General features: G+C 48.8%; 2 protein-coding genes across 2 annotated transcripts in view; both read left to right on the top strand.

The window, feature by feature from the left end:
• Positions 1-18,146, top strand: part of LOC123347552 (antigen WC1.1-like) — an 838,191-nt gene that overhangs the window by 616,399 nt on the left and 203,646 nt on the right. The window lies entirely within an intron of this gene.
• The window catches only part of LOC123355832 (scavenger receptor cysteine-rich type 1 protein M130-like), a 420,264-nt gene that overhangs the window by 344,679 nt on the left and 57,439 nt on the right, over positions 1-18,146 (top strand). Inside the window, exon 5 of the mRNA XM_044998590.1 lies at positions 14,467-14,781. Within this exon, the coding sequence (XP_044854525.1) occupies positions 14,467-14,781 (315 nt within the window). The remainder of the gene's footprint in view (positions 1-14,466; positions 14,782-18,146) is intronic.

Below are 18,146 nucleotides of genomic sequence, written 5' to 3'. Positions count from 1 at the left end.
GCCATATTGCAAGCTAGAGCCCCAGTTCCTTGGACACTTCCAGATTTGTCAGCAAATCAACCCCATCACCTTCAAATTGCAGCTCCCTCGATCACTTAACTTACATCCCGTTTTCCATGTATCCCTCCTGAAGACTTACTCAGACGACCCCTTTGCCAATCGGTCTCAACAGCCGCCCCTGCAGGTCCAGGTCCAAAGGCATGAGGAATATACATAGTCCATGTTATCTTCAGCTCTAAACTGCATAGGGGGTGACTGTACTACCTAATAGATTGGGAGGGCTACAGTGCTGAAATATGCCCCTAGGAACCCACTTCCCATGTCCATTCCCCTGACCTAGAAAAAAGGTTTCATCAAGACCACCCAGATATATGGGACCCAGCTCCCATCCAGAGGAAGGGTGCCCCTGAAGAGGGTAGTGATGTAAGACTCTGTTAACTAGAACCAATGTCTGCAGAGCCTGGGACAGCTGATGTTCCCACAGTGCCACTGGGAGGCCCCGTGGAGCCACAGCCAGGGACCACTGTGGACAGTAGGTGCTGCAGGAAGTACTGCCCAAGGGACCAAGAATGACAGTACCTTGAGGTCTTCTTATTGGCCAAGTGCCTTATTTAACCCTGCAGGGAGCCCCAGGAAGTCCCTGACATGTGGACCTCAGCCCAGCATTGACCGCTAGGCCAGACCACCTACACCTCAGCCCCTAACACTGCTGCTGAGCTGGAGGAGCGATGAGGAGGATGGTGTGGGGAGCAGTGGGATGTGGCTACTTCCTGTGCAAAGTTGAGGGGTCCATTCCAGCTTGCTTGCCCCCCTGGGGGCTGGTGCATGTGCACCCCTTGGGAGGTGGTTCCTCTCTGCCTGCGCAGGCTTTTGGGGGTGTGTGCTTGGGTTACACTGGGTCTGGAGGAGTCTGTGGCCTGTGGGTGATTTGGGGGAGGGAGTTCCATGGGTAATGCCACAGGAAGGGGAGCAGACGGGCTGTTTTTGTCCTACTCAGGCTGCCCACCTGAGGCATGTCCCAGGCAAGTGGTGCTCGTGGGCTGGGAGCATTAAGGCATCCTGGCCGATGTGGGCTCCAGAGACACAGGCATCCATGAAGTTGCTGTTTCTGTTTGGAGGGAGGGAGGCATTTGTGGGCCAGGGGTCTTTGAAGGAGGGTGGAGCATGACAGAAAAAGTTTGGGAATCTCTGGGTTAGTGAATGTCCAGGATCCATTTTCCAAGGACCTGGTTAGGGGACGGACTTGAGAAAGAGCCTGGAGAGGGAGCAGCGCTGGGATTGGATCCACAGTGTGGTAAGGATCAGATCTGCCCACCATCTTTATTATTACTATAGGGGAAAGTGTAGTGTAACAGGGAGGGATTTCTGTGTTGTGAACAATACAATTATTGCTATAGAGGATATTGCAGGCAGTAGGATGGGATTAGCTTCGCCTGAGGGTGGAAGCCACAAAATTTCCCTGGCAACCATTTCCTCCCCCAACCACTGCTTGTCCTTCTTCTTCTGTAAGTTAGCATCATGCTGTTACCTCCGCATCTTAATTCAGCATCCTGGTAATGTTTGCCCTAATTTTCCCCCACTCAAGGCAGGTGATGCCTGAAAATATTTCATCCAGGAGAAATTCTAGATGGTCAGTCAGTTTCCAGGCCATCCTGAGTCAGACCAAAGGTCCATCTAGCCCAGTATCCTGTCTTCTGACAGTGGCCAATGCCAGGTACCCCAAAGGGAATGAACAGAACAGGTAATCATCAACATCATCCCCTGTTGCCCATTCCCATCTTCTGGGAAACAGAGGCTAGAGACACCATCCTTCCCCATCTTGGCTAATAGTCGTTGATGGACCTATCCTCCATGAATTTATCTAGTTCTTTTTTGAACCCTGTTATATACTTGGTCTTCACAACATACTCTGGCAAAGAGTTCCACGGGTGTGAATAAATATTTCCTTTTGTTTGTTTTAAACCTGCTGCCTATTAATTTCATTTGGTGACCCCTAGTTCATGTGTTATGAGAGAGAGTAAATAATACTTTCTTATTCACTTTCTTCACACCAGTCATGATTTTACAGACCTCAATCATATCCCCTCTTCAGGGCTGGCTCCAGGCACCAGCGAAGGAAGCAGATGCCTGGGGCACCCAATAGAAAGGGGCAGCACTCTGTCCATTATTGGAGCGGCATGTCCGGGTCTGCAGCGGCAATTTAGCAGCGGGTCCTTCACTTCCTTTCTTCCTCTTTGGCGGCAGCTCAATTGGCTTTTTATTTTTTTTTCTTCGCCGCTTGAGGTGGCAAAAAAGCTGGAGCCAGCCCTGCTCCCCCTTAGTCATCTCTTTTCCAAGGTGAAAGGTCTCAGTCTGATTAATCTCTCCTCATACAGAAGCCATTCCATACTCCTAATAATGTTTGTTGCCCTTTTCTGAATCTTTTCCAATTTCAATTTATCTTTTTTGAGATGGGGTGACCACATCTTCATGCAGTGTTCAAGATGTGGGCGTACCAGGGATTTATATAGAGACAATATGATATTTTCTGTCTTATTATCTATCCCTTTCTTAATGATTCCCAACCTTCTGCTTGCTTTTTTGACTACCGCTTCACATTGAGTGGACGTTTTCAGATAACTATACAAGATAACGCAAATATCTCTTTCTTGAGTGGTAACAGCTAATTTATACCCCATTGTTTTATATATATGGTTGGGATTATGTTTTCCAATGTGCATTATTTTGCACTTATCAGCATTGAATTTCATCTGCCATTTTGTTGTGCAATCACCCAGTTTTGAAAGATCCTTGTGTAGCTCTTTGCAGTCTGCCTGGAATTAACTATCTTGAGTAGTTTTGTATCATCTGCAAATTTTGCCACCTCACTGTTTACCCCTTTTTCCAGATCATTTTTGAATATTGTAATTGGACTGGTCCCAGTACAGACCCCTGGGGGAAACCACTATTTACCTCTCTCCATTCTGAAAGCTGACCATTTATTCCTACCCTATGTTGCCTATCTTTTAAACAGTTACCAGTCCATGAGAGGGCCTTCTCTCTTATCCCATGATAGTTAACTTTGCTTAAGAGCCTTTTCGAAGGCTTTCCGAGAATCTAAGTACACTATATCCACTGGATCCCCCTTGTTCACATGCTTCTTGATTCCCCTCAAAGAATTCTAGTAGATTGGTGAGGCATGATTTCCTTGTTCAAAAACATTGACTCTTTCCCCAACAAAGTATGTTCATCTCTGTGTCTGATAATTTTTGTTATTTACTATAGTTTCAACAGTTTGCCCGGTATTGAAGTCAGATTTACTGGCCTGTAATTGCTGGAATCACCTCTGGAGCCCTTTTAAAAATTGGTGTCACATTAGCTACCCCCCAGTCATGTGGTACAGAAGTTGATTTAAATGATAGGTTACAAACTAGAGTTAGTAGTTCTACAATTTCACATTTGAGTTCCTTAAGAATTCTTGGGTCCTGGTGACGGACTGTTTAGTTTATCAATTTGTTCCAAAACCTCCTCTAATGACATCTCAATCTGGGATAATTCCTTAGATTTGTCTGAGGTTGGGATGGTCCATGAACAACTGTATGAGCTAGAATACTGGCATTAAAAAAGGTTCAGAGAAGGGCAATTAAAATGATTTGGGTCCCATATGAGGAGAGATTAAAGATCCTAGTACTTTTCAGCTTGGAAAAGAGGAGACTAAGGGGGGATATGATAGAGGTATATAAAATCATGAGTGGTCTGGAGAAAGTGAATATGAAAAAGGTATTTACTTGTTCCCATAAGAACTAGGGGCCACCAAATGAAATTAATGGGCAGCAGGTTTAAAACAAATAAAAGGAAGGTCTTCTTCACACAGCGCACAGTCAACTTGTGGAACTCCTTGCCTGAGGAGGGTGTGAAGGCTAGAACTATAACAGGGTTTAAAAGAGAACTAGATAAATTCATGGAGGTTAAGTCCATTAATTGTTATTAGCCAGGATGGGTAAGGTATGGTGTCCCTAGCCTCTGTTTGTCAGAGGGTGGAGAAGGATGGCACGAGAGAGATCACTTGATCATTACTTGTTAGGTTCACTCCCTCTGGGGCTCCTGGCATTGGCCATTCTTATGACTTCAGGCACCCCACCCTTAACATTCCCTTTTGTGATCTGGCGTAGGGGAAATAAGTTGTCTGCACAACTGGGCTGCTTCTGGCAATTTTTGTTTGTTTGGGTTTTTTTTAGTTAAAATACATTTTTCTGTTTCCATGAAAAAACAGTAAATCACCATACATGACAATCCTTAATATTACTGTACCCCATTCCCAAGTGGGGGCCCTTTGCAGATATCAATGAATGGCTTGGGGCTTGTTTTTTTTTTAACATGTGTCTTTCATGCTTAATGTTTGTGGGTTGTTTTTGAAATAAAATGGGTGCATCACAACCATGATAAGCACCCTACAAATATGTATAGCTTTTAAATGTTTGATTGTCTTTAGAGCACATGCTTGTTCTAAAGTATGGTGGAGGTTTGTGAACCCTTGAAACATATTTTAGTTTTGGGTTAGACCCTTGTTTATTTTTGTAAATATATTATTTTAATGACTCTGAGTTGCTAGAAAGAGTGACCCATAGCATTCTACAAACTCCTGGGGTCATATTTAAACTGTCCAATAGAGTTCTACCAACTCCTGGGTTATATTTAAACTGTCCAATAGCGTTTGCGAACTTCTGAGGTTTTATTTCATTTCATATAATCAAAGCTCACCATCCTCACCCACCTCCCTTACTGTGGGTGTACACCTGTCAAATTTAATTACTGATCACTAATACAAATAACCCTGATGGCAACAAGAGTGGGTAATCAGTCACCCTGGCTATTCAGTGGGGGCATGGTAAAAACCATTCAGTTCAACACAGTGGGTCATCTCTATTGTACTCAAACACATCTGAACCACAAGATTCTAGAACATACATAGAATCATAGAATCATAGAACTTAAGATCAGAAGGGACCATTATGATCATCTAGTCTGACCTCCCGCAAAATGCAGGCCACAAAAGCTGACCCACCCACTCTTGAAATAATTCTCTCCCTTGACTCAGCTGTTGAAGTCCCCAAATCCTGGTTTAAAGACTTCAAGTAGCAGAGAATCCTCCAGCAAGCGACCCCTGCTCCATGCTGCGGAGGAAGGCGAAAAACCTCCAGGGCCACTGCCAATCTACCCTGGAGGAAAATTCCTTCCCGACCCCAAATATGGCGATCAGCTGAACCCCGAGCATGCGGGCAAGACTCTCCAGCCAGACACTCAGGAAAAAGACTTTCAATATCCCAACATTGACTCTCGGTACTAATTACCAGTGGCAGCACATTATTGACCTATTGACTAAATAGTGTTATCCTATCAAACCATTCCCTCCATAAACTTATCAAGCTTAATCTTAAAGCCAGAGAGGTCCTTCGCCCCCACTGTTTCCCTCAGTAGGCTGTTCCAGAATTTCACTCCCCTGATGGTTAGAAACCTTCGTCTAATTTCAAGCCTAAACTTCCCGACTGCCAACTTATATCCATTTGTTCTCGTGTCCACATTAGTACTGAGCTGAAATAATTCCTCTCCCTCCCTGGTATTTATCCCTCTGATATATTTAAAGAGAACAATCATATCTCCTCTCAACCTTCTTTTGGTTAAGGAAAACAAACCGAGCTCCTCAAGTCTCTTTTCATACGACAGGCTTTCCATTCCTCGGATCATTCTAGTGGCCCTTCTTTGTACCCGTTCCAGTTTGAATTCATCCTTCTTAAACATGGGAGACCAAAACTGCACACAGTACTCCAAATGAGGTCTCACCAACGCCTTGTATAACGGGACTAGCACCTCCTTATCTCTACTAGAAATACCTCGCCTAATGCATCCCAAAACCGCATTAGCTTTTTTAACGGCCACATCACATTGCCAACTCATAGTCATCCTGCGATCAACCAGGACTCCGAGGTCCTTCTCCTCTTCCGTTACTTCCAACTGGTGCGTCCCCAGCTTATAACCAAAATTCCTGTTAGTCATCCCTAAATGCATAACCTTACACTTCTCACTATTGAATTTCATCCTATTACTAATACTCCAGTTTACAAGGTCATCCAAATCTCCCTGGAGGATATCCCAATCCTTCTCCGAATTGGCAATACCTCCCAACTTCGTGTCATCCGCAAACTTTATCAGCCCACTCCTACTTTTGGTTCCGAGGTCAGTGATAAATAGATTGAATAAGATCGGACCCAAAACCGAACCCTGAGGAACTCCACTGGTAACCTCCCTCCAACCCGACAGATCATCTTTCAATACGACCCGCTGCAGTCTCCCCTTTAACCAGTTCCTTATCCACCTCTGGATTTTCATTTCAATCCCCATCTTTTCCAATTTAACCAGTAATTCTTCATGCGGTACCGTATCAAACGCCTTACTGAAATCAAGATATATTAGATCCACCACATTTCCCTTGTCTAAAAAATCTGTTACTTTCTCAAAGAAGGAGTTCAGGTTGGTTTGGCACGATCTACCTTTCGTAAAACCATGTTGTAATTTGTCCCAATTGCCATTGACCTCAAGGTCCGTAACTACTCTCTCCTTTAATATTTTTTCCATGACTTTGCATACTACAGATGTTAAACTAACAGGCCTGTAGTTACCCGGGTCACGTTTTTTCCCCTTCTTGAAAATAGGAACTATATTAGCTAATCTCCAGTCAAATGGTACAACCCCCGAGTTCAGAGATTCATTAAAAATTATCGCTAACGGGCTTGCAATTTGACTCGCCAATTCCTTTAATATTCTAGGATGAAGATTATCCGGGCCGCCTGATTTACTACCGTTAAGCTGTTCAAGTTTGGCTTCTACCTCGGATACTGTAATTTCCAACCCCGTACCTTCATTCCCATCAGTCACTCTGTCACTATTCCTAAGCCCTTCATTATCCTTATTAAAGACCGAGGCAAAATATTCGTTTAGATATTGTGCCATGCCTAGCTTATACATTTCAGCTTTTTGCTGTAAATGTGTCTCTTTAGCACAAAGACACAAGAGCTAGGTTCTCACAAACTATTTTTTTTATTTAAAAGACATACAGCTTCTTGAAAACAAACCAAGATGCTCCATCAAAACTTTTAGCTCCCTTAAGGGCCACAGAGACCTTCTAACAGAAATACAGATAGTCACAAAGCCCTGTTCAATAGATTTTTTTTATTGCTACCAAGTTTTATATCACATGTTTGTCCCCTCACCATTCTGTAACTTAATCCTTTTAGATTTCTTACAAATAGTTTTTTTCTTAAGCAAGTTTCTTAACTTTTTGCGCAGACCAGATGGCCAATATAAAACTGAAAGCAGGCATCTTCTGGTTTGGTCATTTTCTTTAAAACACTTTCAGGGTCTCCACTGAATTTCACAGCATTTATTAAGGTCACTCCTTGCACTAATTTTTTTTGAGTTGGGTTTCAGGGTCAGGTTCCGGCGTATCCATCAATGGCTGGGCCAAAGGGCTCCCATCAGCCGCTCCCTCCTCCTCCTTGGAACTGTTGCTGATGCAGTGCTTTCTTTGTGGATGGTCAAAGGCCCTCAGGGATAAAACAAAGTTTAAAGTTTTCACAGGGATGGTGAAGGAATCCATGTTTCCTCTCAGCATTGCCACGATTTCTAAAACACGCATTCTTGGTAAGAGACGGCCTCTTCTGCCCGGCACTGAGACTTCTGGTATGCTGGTGCTTTGCTCTTATTGGCAGAGGGTGATGGGAAGAGTTCTTAGAGGCGTCACACAATCCTCTTCTGGGCAGTTCATCCTGCCCCAGAACCTGCCCTATTTTGGTCAATTCTGTTCTCGGATAAGTCCTCTGTGGCTGAAACCCATCCCGATTGGTAGAGGACAGTGGAGGGAGTTCTTAGAGTGGTCACATGAAGCACTTCTGGATGGGTCACCCCGCCCCAGAGCTCCCCAGATTGGTCAAATATCATCTTGGGGTGGTCCCCAGCAGCTGAAACCCCTTCCTGATTGGTAGAGGGTGCTGGGAGGAGTTCTAAGAGGGGTCACACAACCCACATCTGGACAGGTCACCTGCCCCAGACTGCCCCCAATTGGCCAAATCTCCTCTCATGGATGGTTCCCAGTGGCTGAAACCCCTCCTGATCAGTAGAGGGCAGTGGGAGGAATTTTTAGAGGCATCACATGACCCAGTTCCAGATGGATCACACTGTCCTGGAACTCACCCAATTGGTCAAATCACCTCTCGGTGCAGTCCCATGGCAGGCAAACCCATCCTGATTGGTAGATGGCAGTGGGAGGAGTTCTTAGAGTGGGGTCACATAACACACCTTGCTTCCGGTCATGAGTCTGGCTTGACTCCGGAAGTAATACCCCCAGAGGTGGGGTTCCTGTGATGGATGGCCAGAGCATAAAGGGTCGAAGAGTGTGGCTAACGTTTGATAGTAGAGCCCTTATACTACTTGGTGCAATTTCCTGTTTTGCTATTGCTGTTTCTTTAAATAGTGGGAGGGCAGGATGAGGGGGAATGGCAGAATTGGGATGAGGAGTTCAGTAAAAATAAGAGGGAAGGAAAGGAAGAGACACAGCCACACCTACTCCCCCTGCCAAGCTAGTCACTCACTGTCAAGTGTTTTTCCGGAATCACCACAGAGCAGAACCTCAAAGAGAGATTCAAAGGAGGATCAGGTGTTGGTTGCACAGATTTAGTTAGGGAGTTTTCTCCATACAGAAGGGGCAGCATGGGAGAAAATGGAGAGATAACGAGTTAAAGACGTTTCCCTTAATCCAACTATGTGTAACAGTTCTTTTTAGGAAGAGCCTGAGGTAGGTGTGGTGCCAGCCAGTCATTGTTCTGTGCTATATGCCCCTAGCCTTGTGCCTGTTCCTTTTATTGTCTCTGTCCCAGGAATCAAGTCAACTTGTTTTCAAGGAATCTTCCCCTACTGACAGCACTGATGGGCATGGTGTGTGCAGGACATCCTGCTACTGCAAGAGAGGGTCATGGCCTACTCAGGAAGCCCTAAGCTCTATCTCTACTACTAAGAATCATGGTCTAGGCAGGAAATCCGAAGGCGCGGTGAAAGTAACATTAAGCACTTACCGGTAGCGGGGCCCAGCTCCGGGGGCCTTGGGCAGAAGGGGCGGGGCTGGGGTCAGCCTCCCCCAGCCAGCCGATCCACACTGCCTGGCCTGTGCCTCCCTGGGCTCTGCCAGTGATTGAAATTTTAAATCGCAAACCCCGGGGCAGCTGCTCCTTTTGCCCTTCCATCCCCCGGTCGGCCCTGCCCCAAGGTCGATTAGTAAAAGAACTGTCAATATTTCAGATGCTGCTGAGTAATTCTTCTTCTATAAAGCTGATCTGAGTGACACAACTTGGTTCAAGTGAGTTGTTCTTGTCTACAATTGGTCATGTCCTATACTAGGAATTGGTCTTGTAATGATCACCTTTGGCACAAGGGATTTCTTTCCTACTTTATAAAATAGCCAGCCTCTAATGTCTCCCAATTCATGTTTAATATGATATAGAATCTATCAGGGTGAGAAACAGCACGGATACACTTGGTGCAGAACTTTTCCTTTCAACTCCGGAGATTGGGGGTTACCCAATGATCTGAGGCTGTGGTAAACCTGATGTCAGGAGTGGGCTCATCACTCATATATGGTGATGTTTGTTGCTTTCAAGTTTTATTGGATGTTTTAGCTGCATAAAGTCACAGATAAAACCACTGATAATAACTAAAAAGGCAGGTGGGTTTTCTATTGGTTCCTTCCTGCAGCTGATGCCAGCCTCTGAATCTATATATTTCCCTTCCACTGCTTTGTTATCACTTGTCAGACACAGAGGAGCCCTGGCAGGTGCTTAGGTGCAGCCAGTGCAGTGAGAGAGGAGGGACAGCAAGTCAGGCTGGCAATGAAGGGACATCTCTCCGCTCTGGTGCTGTGGCTTCTTCTCCTCACAATTCAGGACATATCAGGTAAGTCTCTTCGGTGTTTCACCAGGGGAACTGGGTTAACTGGAACTAGGGTGATAACTTTTACAGTCAGTTTTTTGCCATTAGTGCCTGGCTGGGAGGTTGTGACTTTTCCTTTAGGAATTGGACCTTGCCACTGTTATCGAGGCTTTTGTTACCTGGAGATTGCACTAGTCAAATGACCCTAATGTGGGGCTGCACCTTAAAACCAGTCAGAGAATGAAGCTGGTGCAAATAGCAGCGACTCACTGAGCAGCGCATCTTGCTGGGTGCGTGTTAGAGCTGTGCTGCAGGGTTTGCACTGGCTGCCCATCTCTGCCACAGCTCTGGTTAGCAGTGGAAACTGAGCAATGGGAGCAGGGTGCATTTTAGGGAGTGAATCTGGCCCAAAGACTCCACAGCTGATTAGCAATAGGATGAAAATTGAATGTGGGACCCAGATATGATTAAAATAATACAGTGATTGGAACCTGTTGGGCTGGTGTTAGCAGCATCATAATGATCCATATGACTGGTAGGGAAGTGAACTGCTCCACAGTAGCTGGTTCATGGCAACCTGATGTGCTGCTGCGCCAGCCTGAGAAACTGACTCTGAAGTTTGTAATCAGAAATGTCAGTCTAAATTATTGTCTTAGAGAAAAACCTGCCCTAATGTATATTTCACAGACAGCTCAGTAACTGTGCGGTGCTTAGGGGGCTGGTACCCAGAAAATCCTGAGCAAACCAAACCATCTAGCAGGTTACTTGGAGTTTATATTTCAGATTCCCAAGAAGTTTGAATATAATGTGCTGGGATTAGAGCCCATAACACAGCTGTGCATGACCGAAAAGCAGGGAATTGTGTGGTGACTCCTGGTGATCAGACTGACATTGCAGGGGATGGACAATTACTACCACATGAGGGATAAATTACTGCATGATTGTGGGATGGTGTCATATAGTGATGCCAAGCACATGTTCAGCTCAGTGTATTTTTGTTGGATTTATGAGCAAATGTGCATCATCCCCTAGATATTTCTTATTTTCTATGGGAAATTTGACTGCTTCACATGATGCAGACACAGTGACATGGGGGAGCATAAAATACTCTCCAGTTATTTGTGGGATAGCGTCATATAGTGATGCCAAGCACATGCTCAGTTTAACATAGTTTTGTTGGGTTGATGAGGAAATGTGCATCATCCCTTTGATATTTTTTTATTTTCTATTGGAAATTTGAGTTTGCTTCACATGACACAGACACAGTGACATGGGGGAGTTTAAAATATAGGGGATATCACCAAGCAGCTACTTTTCCCTTTCTCTCAGTGCCCCAATTCTCCTACCTGAGCCCTGAGTAGTGACCAGGTCAGTCTTTGCCAGGAAATCGTGTTTCACAATTACTGACCTCTTTACATTTTGCGGGAAAACAAATTTGTAAGATGATGTGGGGCCCAGGCAAACAAATGAAAAAATATCGGTGTGGGTCAAAGCTGCAGGTTTCACTCCCAGACCCAGATCTGAACTTCCCCAATGTTCATAGTGCTGAGTGGTTCATTATTCCAAGTTGGGGCACAGAAGTGGAGTCAGTATATGATAGGTGCAGTATATGAATGTGATTGATAGCTGAAAGGTGCTGATGGCTGCCATCAGGGAGTAAGACTAAGACAATCAGAGACCTCATGAAAGCCAATGGCAGTGTGAAGTCTCTTTTAGGCTCAGCAGATGGAGGAATCAAGATCCTTTATATAGTTAAAACAGCTGCAGATAGTGGATCCTACTGCCAAAGGCACTGGGCACCTGGGCAGGGCAGAGCTAAGCTAGGGGTTTCCATTGTTGCCAATGCAGGGGCCAGGATACTGGCATCAGACTGTGTTTGTTGGAGGGAGAAGCCAGTAGAAGGAGTCGTGACCGGGATCTTGGAAGCAGAAAAGAAACTAAGCCAGTTGGAGCTCTCTGGAGGGGCAGGCTGGGGGATTTCTGAGCAAGGAAATTGCCGGCTGTTGTTAGTTTCTACTTTGTGCAGGGAAACAGAACTATGTGTGCACTTAGCTAGAGCAGTGTTACAGCCTTGGGTCCTGCCATGAGTGAACATCACTGAGTTAACACCACTGAAAAAAAGCCCCTTTTTTCTTAGTGCAGACCAGGCCCCGTGGGTTGGCTGTGGGACTGCACTGAAGTGAGTCATACTCGAATAAACGCCCCTGAGGATTGCAGCAAAGTGGTGTTTTGTATTTGCTTGGCATTAAAGGAGCAGGATGGTCTGGGCACATACTGGTGTGAACTGCGCTGTTCTCTGAGCTCCATGGAGGCTCGATAAACACGGTGTCCCCTGCTCAGCCATTCACTGCTGAGCCAGCCCGTTCCAGGGGTCACAGTGGAACTCTGCATGTAGCTGTAACTCATGGGCATTGTAATGATGCCCGTACTTGCTCCCAGTCTCAGGGTCAATCCTGTGTCTTCACACCCTGTCATGTAGACCAATTCTCCCAGCCAATATCCCAGGACTGTATGACAGGCAGTGGACCATGCTCACAGTTCCTGTGACCTGCCTCTCTCCCAGCAGCCAGCTTTGTCTCTCCACACCCCCCAGAGAGACAAAAAACTCTAGAGACAACTGGGGGCAGGGGGTTGAACTCAGATCTTGCTACTGGGAGAAAAGCCAATGGCAGGGAGTGGGGGCAGAGTCTGCTGCTCCTCTGGGGAAGGAGCAACCTGTACATGCAGGGCAGAGAGGCCAGGTATAAAGGGGTGAAGAGCCCAGGGGAGGCTGGTGGGAAGAGAGAACAATGGAAGAGGGAAATGTGTGGGGCAGGTGGGGAGAGGAAGCTCCGGCAGAGAGCACAAGGATGTAATGCCAAGCGCCACAGAACAAAAATTACAAGGTTATCAAAAACATCCAGTCATGTTACTCAGTCTGTCTTTGGACTTTTGAACTCCCCTCTGCATCTCTGCCAGAGAGGGGGTGAGAATCCCAGGCTGAAAAGTCATTGTTTAATGCACCCAAATTGTATGACTCTCCCTGGCTGCTCAGCTGGAGACTGCGCTTCCCTCCCTTCACCCCTGAGACGGGAACTACCGTCCATTGCCCAGCACTGCCTTCGCTCTCCCCTCCTGGTTCAGTTCCTCTGACATACGAAGGGGTGGCTGGGAAATAGCCACTGAGCTAATTCATGCAGTGTGGTTCCCACTCACACCCAGAACTTCTGTTACTGTTCAGGGTTGAATTACAGATACTGGAGACCTTCACACTGACATCAACAATTCACATCAGCTATAATGTCACCGTAACACGACGGGTTTGGTTTAGCCATTTGCAAATAGCAACACTTCCCTGGCTTCCCCCACCCCACCCCACCCCTGCAACTTCTCTGTCTCAGACTGAAGAACATCCCACAGTCTAGAGGCCCCTCCTCTTCCTTTGCCTCCCTCCAGCCTCCTGTTCCAGACCCCCTCCTCCCCTCTCCACCCTCCCTCCTGCCCCCTACTCCAGTCATTATTCCTCACCCCACTACTCCCTCATGCCCCTCTGCTCCAGACCCCCTCCTCCATTCCCCTCATCTCCCTCCTTCCTGCCTCCTTCTCCAGACCCTTCAGCCAATTGTCCCTGTTCCCCAACTCTAGACCCCCTCCTCTCCCTGTCTTCTGACACAACTTTCTAGCCCCCTTCCTTCACCTGGTCCCCTGCTCCAGACCCCCACCTATCTGCCCCTCCACACTCCTTGCCTCCCTCCTTCCTGCTTCCTTCTCCAGCCCCCTCAGCCCCCTCCACAGATCTCACTCCTCCCCTACACCAGACCCCCTCCTCTTCCTTCCTCCTGACCCAACTTTTCAGAACCCTCCCTTCCCCTGGTCCCCTGCTCCAGACCCTCCACCCTCCACTTTACACTCCTCCTTTCTGCCCACACAGTACCTGCACCCCATTCTCTAAAAACTCCTGAATCTGCCTCCTGCCCCACAGTGCCCTTCTCCCCTCACTCTCCCCATCCTCCTTGCACAGGGTCTCTGCTTCCCATCACAGTCCGTGGGTCCTGTCCAGTCCCTTGAGCCATTCAGGGGAAGCCACGTTCCCTGTGGGCTTCAGTCTCATTGAAAACAGTGGGAAGTGGCAGCCAGTTTTATTCAGGGCAGCATCACTCCCACATGCCGACAGACTGTAGGGAGATGGCAGCATCTCGCTGGCTTCAGCCCCAGTGACAATGACAGGAGATGGAGCCATTTGGAATAAGGGAAACTCTGTGAGTTGGTGTCCTTCATCGTGTTCTCACGAGACAGGTAAAAACACCCCAAATCACCAGTGTGGGGATAAAATGGCGAGAGCTGCAGCACTGACAGCCCCGAGTGTGAGGCCCTGAGATGGGATCAGGTGGCGCCATGAGGCAGCTCTGGGCGTGTCCCAGTCTCCTGGCTCTGGGCGCGGATCCCCTGCTGCCGGGCACGGACTCTGCTGTGATAACGCTGGGGAGGGGGCTCCCTGCTCGCTCTGACCCTGCTCTGTGTCTTTCTTTGAAGGTGCTGATGAGCTGAGGCTGGCGGATGGAGGCAGCCCCTGTGCCGGGAGAGTGGAAGTTAAACACCAGGATCAGTGGGGGACGGTGTGTCAAATTGGCTGGGACATGAAAGATGCTGAGGTGGTTTGTAAGCAGCTGGGATGTGGATCTGCTGTCAGTGCCCCACGTCGGGCTCATTTTGGAGAAGGATCTGGACCGACTTGGCTGATTCTAGTTGATTGTGGTGGTGACGAGTCAGCTCTCTGGGACTGCAGTCATGAAGGATGGGGTGCACAACAGTGCCCTCATTCTTATGACGCTGGAGTGATCTGCTCAGGTAAGAACTCGGCCAACCTGCCCCCGTAGGAAACTCCCCATGAGGGAGAAGGGACTGAACCCATGTGTGACATTCCTGGTGACTCAGAACTGGACTGTGCCCTGCACTGGGGTCAGGGTGAAGCTGACTAGTCTCTCCCTGAGCTCCCCTGGGCAGACTGGGGATGAGCAGGCTGTGCCATGCTCTGGGCCACTAGCAGGGGCAGCTGGGGCAGTTGTTGTGGGGTGGGTGACCCCATTATCAGGTCTGTGCTGGAACATGCCTGAGTACAGCAGCCCAGTGTCTCCCTGGGGCAGCGTCAGCAGCTGTGACCCTGCCTGTGGCTACTGGAGCTGGGACAGGAGTCGGGGACGAGTGCTGTGGAGCTTTCCCCAGAGTTCCCTGAGGCAGCAGGGGAGGAGCCCTGAGCCTGACCATGGCAAGGGGGAAGGGCCAAAACAGCTGGGGCAGGTGCAGGGAGCAAAAACTGCTACACAGCTCCTTCCTTCCCTGAATCCCTGTGCAGGGTCTGGCAGGAAAGTGCCACAAGGTGCGTAGCTCTTTGCTCCACAGCCCACCTGGCTGCCTTCCCAAGCAGGGGGGGCTAGATTTACCCCCAGCGCAATGTCACTGCGATACACCTGGATCCCTCTGCACTCTGCATTTGGGAAATAAATGTGTCTGCATAACCTGGCTTCATCAAAGCTTGTGCAAGAAAAATGCCTGGGCACAGGGGCTTGCACAGAGTGACTAATGCACTCACAGAAACAGCCCCTGACAGGTAATACTTAAGGTAGGAACATGGATCACTACAGCTGGCTGAACAGCGAAAACACCTCTTTATTCTGATTAGCTCAGTTTGCACCTCTCTGCTAGTCACTGATCACCACCATTGGTGAGGTCACATCTGAGCACGGGGGTCAGTGCTCTGTGTGTCTCCCCCTCACACCCTGCCACTCACTCACTATCCTCATTGTAGGATCTCCAGAAACTGTGTGGGGGGGGGGGAGTTCACCCCAGCTCTGTGTCCTCTCAGCCCCGTCTGTGTCAGCACAAAGGGGCCACAGTCACCATAAGCCCTGCCCCTTCCCTCAGAACTATGCCTGGTTCAGTGGGGGTGTAATGGGGCAGTAACCCTGCTCCTGCCCTGAAGGGCTTAAAACAGCCCTGGGAGAGGGCTGTGGTAGGGGAAAACCTGGGCTGATTGGGGAAGTAGCCACAGCTGGGCCATGCCCCAATCAGGCTGCAGCTGGCACTTATAAGAGGGCAGTGGCCCAGGAAGCAGTTAATCTCTTTCTGCTTTCGGGGAGAGGGAGAGGGAGAGGCTGTCTGTCTGGCTGGCTGGCGGGAAGCTCAGGGTGCCCAGAGTGAGGCAGGGCTGGGGAAAGGCTAAAGGGGCTGGGGAGCTCTAGGCTGGCAACTCCCCAGGTTGCATTGGCTAGTTCAAGGCCCCATAGAGGTACTTAGTTGTACAGAAATGCAGCAGTTGCAAAACCCCCTTGCCTGTGATGAGTGGCTTATACTGCAGTCTGCCCCAGGGAGCGGGGGCTACCTGGTGACTGGCAGTAGCCTATGAGTGAGACAAGGCAGGGATAGGGGTTCCCTGGGGAGGGGAGACCCTGAGACTGAGGATGTACTGCCAGGGGGTAGCATCCCAGTTAATGGGGCACTGGAGTCCTGGGAGAGACACAGGGGCCAAGCAGCAGTGGGACACTGGCCTGCAGAGGGTGCTCCAAGGCTGGAAAATGAGCTATTTCCCAGGACACCAGCAGGAGGCGCAGCAGGGGTGAGTCTCACACCGGTACAGGGGGCCTCCTAAACAGGAGTAACCCCCAGTACATGGAGTTGCATTTGTAACACTGACAGACCCTGGTCGTTAGTGGGCAGGATTGAACCTGGGACCTCTAAAGCTTAGTGCTATGGGTCTCCACTGCATGAGCTAAAAAATTACCAGCCTATTAACCAAAACTGTAGCAAACGCATCAATATCTAGGTGCCACTAAAGGGAGACAGAGCACCACACCCAGCAGGCATGGGTTACACATTGGCTCCCCTCTCAGTCCCTGTACCAGATTCAGCTCTGGTGCAAGGAGCTACCGGGTCCGAGGGTCTTTTTCCGGGCTTGATTCTGGGTTTCCCACGTAAAGTGAGTCCTGCAGCTGCAGTCTCTCAGCTGATACTGGTGTAACTGACTGAGCTGCACCATCCTTATTGCCACTGTTTCTATACCAGAAATGCACAATTGCAGAGAGGAGCTCATTCACATAATGGGAGGAGCCAAAAGCACGAGCCTAGCAGCCACACCCCCATTCCCTGCTGAGCGTGTGTGTGTGTCTGTGTGATTTCTGCCATGGTTTCCCAGCCCTGCTCGGTCACATGGTGCGGCCCGGCCCCCTCCCTGCATGGTAGCCCGGGCAGCTCCAGACCTCAGCATGCCAAGCATGTGCTTGGGGCGGCATGCCACGGGGGGCGCTCTGCCGGTCGCCGGGAGGGCGGCAGGCGGCTCCGGTGGACCTCCCGCTGGCCTGCCAGGGGGAGGTGCACCGGCGCCGCGGGACCGGCGACCGGCAGAGGACCTCCCACGGCATGCCGCCCTGCTTGGGGCAGCGAAATGTCTAGAGCCGCCCCTGGTGGCAGCTGCTGGAACCTGTGAGCTGCAAGCTTTACCCCACGCGGAGAGGCAGGAGGAATAGATGGGAGCTGCAGGGAGGGGGCTGCTGCTTTCCAGGAGGGGAGACTGAGGGTAACAGGGGGTGGGGCCAGTCTGCAGGATGGGGCATGACTAGAGGTGTTCCAAGGGTGGCTGAAAATTTAAATTGTGCCCCCCGTACTATCAGCAGGCACAGGTAGTCTCTGCCTGGGATTGTAAACCCTGAACTTCTGGGCTGTTCCCTGCTGCTTGGGGGATTTGGGGAGTATCCAGAGGGTGCAAAGGAACTCGACTGGCTGCCTGGGAACTAGGCACAAGCAGTTTCCAAGGCAAATCCCAAATAAGTGCAAAGTAGAAACTTACCTGTCTGAGAAACTCTCACTCCAGCCATCCAACGCCAGTTACCTGGTTTTGATGATGTAACTCATCTTGGTACCAAAGTGACCAATGAGCCACATAAATTGTGTCCCTTCACGTTTACTACTGAAAATTATTTACCTCAGAAATAAAGAATTGTTGCCCTGAGGTTACAGAGCCATTTATGCTAAAGGAAAAGATTCCTCAACACTTTAAGTTTCCTGCATAACTGCTCAGTGTGTGTCCTTCATTTTGAGGGGAGACGGTTGGGAGAGGTCCTGGTGCTCTCCACGCCAAATTTATACATTGGGAGTGAGAACAACAAGATAACAACAGATATAGCCAGAGGGGGGCAGGCAGGTGTAAGGAAGAGGGGGGG

The sequence above is a fragment of the Mauremys mutica genome, chromosome 1 (assembly GCF_020497125.1).
Source record: "Mauremys mutica isolate MM-2020 ecotype Southern chromosome 1, ASM2049712v1, whole genome shotgun sequence".
Taxonomy (NCBI): domain Eukaryota; kingdom Metazoa; phylum Chordata; order Testudines; family Geoemydidae; genus Mauremys; species Mauremys mutica.
Note: the sequence above shows the minus strand (reverse complement) of the source record. Positions and strands in the feature narration are given on the sequence as shown.